We start from the raw sequence: 6,430 nt of genomic DNA, 5'->3' as shown, positions 1-6,430 counted from the left end.
AAAAAAAAAAAAAAAAAAAAAAAAAAAAAAAAAGCAACAACAACGGCAACTGTAGCAGCAGCCGGGGGAGGAAAATACTATCGTGGAATATGTAGTCCCCAAGGAGGGAAAACGAAGGCGCAAGTACCAAAAGGTGAAACAAAGGGAAAAGGAGGCGGGGACTACACAAGGGAAATACGAGGAAGAGAAAAGCTTAGCCGAACGAGCTCATTGTTTTTTTCCTTTCTTCTGGTGTACATGTTGAATAGTTAGGTTTAGGGTTACAAGCAGTTTCTCATTCAGCTTAGGCCGCTGACAAATACAAGTCACGCAGAGGCAAGGTGTTCGGAAAAATGAAACAAAAAAAAAAAAAAAAAAGGCAAAATGAGGAAGGTGAAAAGAGAAGAAGGAAAAACTACTAAAAAATAAAATTTGTGCTTTGCAAATGTAGTTGAATTTGTACAGCCAAAAATGCACATCGCAAGCGCGGAATAATAGCAGAAAGGCGGGAGGGGGAAAACCAACCTCTAGTTATTCCCATCGCGCCTCCTTCAAATATCCGGAAAAAAAAAAAAAAAAAAAACTGCGTACTATGCTGCGCTGTGCTAATCTTGTGGTCCCCACCAACCCTGCAATTGGTTACCCGGAAGCTCGAGCATACACAATCATTTATCCGTGTGCCTCGTTCCCGTAGGACCTGCGTAAAATCGGCCAATCTGCGCAAGCTAAATGTTCTGAAGTCATGTGAAAATAAAACATTTTTGGCACAGATGAAGTGAACGGGTTGGAAATTAACAGCCACGCGTTCTGCTCACTTTTTTGCAGTTTGAGGCTAATCATTTGAACCCCCTCTTTTGAAAGTTTTTTTTTTTTTTTTTTTTTTTTTTTTTTTTGTTGCCTCAAGTAGTTTGCTGTGCCACTTCGGTGGAATAACTTTGCGTCGTATCGCTCTCCCTCTGCGTGTGACGGACGCCATTTCATTTTCCCTATCGTTTCCTCTTTTGTATAGTTGACTATTCACTTCGTTTCGTTCTTCGAGCGCCTGTTTGGGTCAAGGGCAGAAGGGCATGTACATGTGACACATTTATATGTGTTCTCTCTTTCCCCTAACGGACTTGCGTAAAAGGGGAATCATCATATCACAGCGCTTTTCAAACGTTGAACCCGCGTGTGTCCATAACCCGAGGTACACATGTGCAGGACTACTAACCCGGACACTTAGGTCGGCCACCTACCCGTCTGCCGGAACCCTCGCACAAGATTATACCTTTTGACCGATCAGCACGTGCGGCGTGACCAAGGGCAACCCGAGCTATAGCCATGAAACGATAAAAGGAAAATGCAAATTATTCGCGTCCTTCTGTTCAGCCTCCTCATAGCAGCATCGTCGCGCACGAGCAGCAGCAAGAGCCCCCATAGCAACCCCCAGAAGGAGAAGCCAACCGGAAAAAACGATAATGGCACCCAGGTGGACACCACCCCCGAGGACAGAAGCAACCACCATAGTGATGAAGACCAGCGAGGTGAACATAAAAAGGAAGGAGGAAAATTAGAAAGTGTGACCCATGGAGGAGGCCAAGAAGGGGAAGACTCGTTAGCCCCTGCTACAAAGGGTCCCCCCCGCGAAGAGAATGACAAAGGTGGCAGCGACGGCGACAGTAGCAGCAACAGCGATGGCAGTAGCAGTTCAAATGGACGAAGCGTCTTCGGAAGCCTACTAAGCTTCATAAACGGAGATACATTTGATGACCACGTAAATGAAACGGAGGAGTCTTTCAATCCTGAGACAGGTAACTCAGCAGATGGAACATCACATGAGGAGAAACTGACTGGCCAACTTTTGAATTCTCTGAAGAGCAGCGATATGAGTTATACACTTGGGCGGAGTAGCATACCCATTGGAAGGAAACACAAAGCGAAACAGTGTAGGTACAGATATGCACTGTTTGATCAAGTGGCGAAGAAGGAAATGATACTCGAAAGGTCTTTGGAGGAGGAAGACAACGATGAGGAGAGTACCTCTGTGAAAGGAGAGCAATCGCCATTGGGGGATGATCCACAAGAAGGGGAGGAGGGCACACGTGACTTCTTAAACTTTGAAAAGGAATTCATGAAAAGGGAAGAAGAGGAGGTGGCGGAGGAGGAACAGGTAAAGGAGGGGGAAGCCCACACGTCAAATTACAATCGCGGTGGTGAGAAGGGGAAGGCGGCAGATGCAGTGGTGGGGAAAGGCAAGAAAAAGGGCCCAAGGTATAAGGAGCAGAATGTGAAGAAGAGGAAAGCGGTAACCCAGCCTGGACAGGGTGATAATGAGGATAATTACCAGGTGGGGGACGACGCCCCGTCGGGAGAGACGGACGAGCAAGATGCAATGCTCATAAACAAACCTGAATCCATAAAGTACTTCTTCGAAGTGTTGACCGAGATATGCGCCATTATTAAGCTAGGGGTGATTCACCGCTTCACCCACGTTGTGATCCCCTTAAAAAATATTATTGTGACCAAGACGCTACGTCAAATTGAAGTAGGCCTAACGACCATGCTGTCTGTACACAGACTGGGCAGTCACAAGTACAAGGACACATATGGACTGACTCTCGTCGCACTGCTGCTCTACCTGTTGATATACCTCATCCATAGGTATATATACAAAAGGGAAAAAAAAGGGAAAGAAGATAATGCCTCCACTAAAGGAAACGATATATATGTGGTGAATTTATTAAGAAGAATTTTATACATGGTCGAGAGGAGGAAAACAATGACCAACTCAGAAGAAGGGGTTATGCAGGATGTCCTGTATAACACGGAAACGTTACTAGCAACAACCAACATTACGAATAAGGAAAATAAACAGATTTACACAGACATGATAGCTAGTATTAATAACCTGGGTATTTTTACTTACGTTTCAACTCAGGCTTTGAAGAGCATTAACCAGAAATCGGATTTGTTAATAAGTGGGTTCACTGGAGGGAAGTCTCTTAGAGCCGGAGAGGAGGAGGAGTTGGAAGAAGACGAGGGAATGTTAGATGTGGACATGGACCTTGATGTGGACCTAGATGTGAATGCCTTGGATGGTAGTGCGATAGGAGGTAGCGCGTTTGGTGGTAGTGCGATAGGAGGTAGCGTGATTGCTGGTAGTGCGATTGGAGGTAGTGCGATCGGTGGTAGTGCGATCGGTGGTAGTGCGATCGGTGGAAGTGCGTTTGGTGGAAGTGCACCTGGTGTTAGTTTAGCAGGGGGCATGGGGGTAGGGTTAGGAAAAAGGGCCTTCCCACACACCATGCGTGTGGGCCCACCGAACGGTGTAGGAGGCGCCTTACGAGGTCGCATGGAATCTCCGCTGCCCCCAGGAGCAGGGGGACACATGGGGGACGATGTGTACGACCTGAACAATATGCAAAATAATTTTGGCGACGACTCCTTGTATGGAGAAAACAGCGTCGGGAGCAAGATGCCCTATAACATGTTTCAGCAACACAATGATGCGTTTGAGGAGGGAGACCTCCTGGCTTACAAAAAGGCTACAGCCAACTACGACTTTGTTGGTGAAGGGCATGGGATGAACACGGGGAGTGCACCGAGCGCAGTGAGCGGGGCTCATTTCTCCCACTTGGGACCCCCCCAGGAATACTCGAAGCAAGGAGGAGGGGGGGGAGATTTTCATAAAGAAGACATGAATAGTAGAAGTAGTTTTTCTCAGGTGTCCAAGCCTTCCAATCAGATAAGCGGAGACGAGGTCACTAATGAGGATGGCGGGAAGACGAATCAGGGAAGACACCGAGGAGTAGACCCTCCTGGTTCTCCCCCTGCAATGCTATACATGTCACGGGAGCACCTCCTCGATGGGCTCAACGGCCTGCATAATGGGGTTACGCAAAATGGGTTACAAAGTGGGCAGCATGGCACCCCACCACTTGCACCACATAATACCCCCCCGTCTGTACAACCTCCTCCTGCACCCATGTTCCCCTTCGTACACGACCTAAATAAGAGTCACTTGCACCCCAACGGTGACCTCGACCCCACAAAGAAAACTTCCATCGGCTTGAATGCGGGTATTTCAGAAAAAAACACCGACTCAGGGGATACCGCGTTCCCTGTACATGGGCAGCTAAACATGATGAAACTCATCCCCCCGGAGGACACCATGTCTAGTGTGGTGAGTATTTTTAAAAAAGGAGTGAACCAGTGAGGGGAGGGCGCCTTTTCTTCCGCTCTCTTAATATTCAATGTGTCCTGTTCATCGTTGGCTCCAACTCCCCCCCATTATGTGTTCCACCTCGCAGACCACCACCCCGAAGATAAAGGACGACTTGGCAAATCACGTGGCGGGCCCGGAGGCGGCTTCCCTGTCGTACATGTCACCAACCCACCAAGTACTGGAAGGCACGTCCAACCGAAACCAGAAGTACCTAACACAGAGAAAGTAAGTGTGGGAAATGTAGAGCAGCTTTTCTATGCACCTATGAGATGCACACGTGAAATAGCTTTTTTTTTTTTTTTATTTTTTTTTTTATTTTCCCCTTCTTAGGGAGAGGCAAAAAATCGTTGCGACCAAGTCTCCCTTTAATTAACTGAGAGAGAAGTCTCCTTTTGGCTCATCACACAAGGGACCATTTTTTTTTTTTTTTTTTTTTTTTCTCCACTCTCTGGGGAAAATACTCTTTTAATAATAACGTAAAAACGTATGCGTAGCGCGGAGGGCGCATCCTGTGTGTCGACTTTTGAAGGAATTACGACGGGGTTGACATGAGTCGTAAGCACTTGCACGTGTTAGTGAGGAGAGAAGACTTTCTCTCTTCTTGTATTGTCCCTCTACTGGCACATTATTTTCTTTTTTTTTTTTTTTTGCGGCTCCGTACATTTTATCTCTTTATCTCTTTACTCTTTTTTTTTTTTTTCGTTTTTTTAACCAATGCGAACTTGTTGTTTTTTTTTTTTTTTTTAAATTTCGCAAAAGGAAACTTGTTCATAAAATTATGGATACTCGTTAGGGAGTTTCAGTTTGTCGTTTTTCGTTTGTGGTTGGGCACACGACGCGATGCAAAATGGGCCGACCGTGTGTGGCCCACAAAAATACACCCTGCCAAACGTGAGGCAGCGTAAAAAAAATGTTGCTTTCACGGGCCAGGGGATGCTGCAGGTACATGAGGACGATGGTCAAATGTTCAACGTGCTGTGGCAATTCAAGTAGCAAGCCTCTCTTTTATTTGTATTGTCGTGGTCTCCATGCAGAAGCCACCAGGGATGGGAAGGGGACAAGACCCTACGTCGACTATGATGAGGACCGGAAGTTATTGGAGAGGCTGCAGAGGGACCAACTGGACGTGGGCGACCACCGGGATGCTTTGAAGATTAAGAAGGTGCTCAGGGGAGGATGCGCATGTACATAGCAGCCTATGTACACAGCTGCGTCTCACGTGTGCAGCCGTGTTTAGGCGACCCACCACCACTTCAACCCCGCTACCTCTCCCAACCCCTCCCCTACAGAAATACCTCAAGCTCCTCCGACTGTACCACCCAGATACATACATAAATGAAAAAAACGAACAGAGGAGGAAGCAGAAGGAAGAAATCTTCCTGCACATATATAGGCACTACAACAGTTTCACCGAGCAGTATGATGATCACCTGTACAAGGCAGATTATACTGATGAGTCTGTGTGCGAAACTGAACAGGACAGAGGTTAAAATGTGGAAGAGGCGAAATGGCGCGAGACGGCTTCTCCTCATTTTGGCCGCCTTATATTTTTTGTATCGCGTACTTTGTTGAGGCTTCTTCACATTTACCTCTTCTTTTTTTTTGTCACTTGTTCATTTATACACTAATGAGCAATTTCGTTTCCCTCCCCCCGTCGCAGAAGAAAGACTCGAGCGGTACAGACGCTACTCTGAAGGGAAGAGGAATGATGTGTCTCACTTTCACAAGAACGTTGAAATATACATCCTGGTCATCATCTTGGTGACCTTTGGGGGAGTCCTCCTGGTCTGCGTCTACCTACCCTTCGACGTGAACACCCGCAGGGAAGAGTGAGTTGTTGCGGTGGGGACGAATCAGGCCGAGGTGGGGCCGAAGTGGGAACGAAGTGGTTGCCCGTATTCCGTTCATTTTGCTTAACGTAGCACACATATACACACCGCCCCCCTCAGACTGTGCGACGACACGGACAGCGGAGAAAGCGCTCAAGTGGTCCCCTGCTTTTACAACCCCGTCATGAAGCGATACGAGTACCTGTCTGGGGGATATGCCCCCCCGCACCCGCACCAGTTGTACCACGTAAGGGAGACGAGATCTGTCCATTCCCTTGGTGGAGGGAACGCCCATGAGGTTTTTTTTTTTTTTTTTTTTTTTTTTTTTTTTTTTTTTTTTATGATTTACTTAAAAAGTCACGCAGTGCAATGTCATCTCGAAGCAGCTGCCGTTTTTTTTTTTTTTTTTTTTTTTTTT

The 6,430-nt window shown here is 46.8% G+C and overlaps 2 protein-coding genes across 2 annotated transcripts; both read left to right on the top strand.

Moving 5' to 3' along the window:
- Positions 1-1,318: 1,318 nt before the first annotated feature.
- AK88_05381 (uncharacterized protein) lies at positions 1,319-4,556 on the top strand (the record flags this gene model as incomplete). Its single annotated transcript, XM_012482983.1, has 3 exons — positions 1,319-4,141; positions 4,269-4,408; positions 4,514-4,556. The coding sequence occupies 3 exons, from the start codon at positions 1,319-1,321 to the stop codon at positions 4,554-4,556; spliced, it is 3,006 nt and encodes a 1,001-aa protein (XP_012338406.1).
- Positions 4,557-5,093: 537 nt separating this feature from the next.
- AK88_05380 (uncharacterized protein) lies at positions 5,094-6,016 on the top strand (the record flags this gene model as incomplete). Its single annotated transcript, XM_012482982.1, has 3 exons — positions 5,094-5,345; positions 5,473-5,668; positions 5,844-6,016. 3 exons carry the CDS (start codon positions 5,094-5,096, stop codon positions 6,014-6,016), a joined length of 621 nt encoding a protein of 206 aa, XP_012338405.1.
- Positions 6,017-6,430: the final 414 nt, after the last annotated feature.

The sequence above is a fragment of the Plasmodium fragile genome, assembly GCF_000956335.1.
Source record: "Plasmodium fragile strain nilgiri unplaced genomic scaffold supercont1.124, whole genome shotgun sequence".
Classification (NCBI taxonomy): Eukaryota; Apicomplexa; class Aconoidasida; order Haemosporida; family Plasmodiidae; genus Plasmodium; species Plasmodium fragile.
This window is presented reverse-complemented; position numbering and strand designations above follow the sequence as displayed.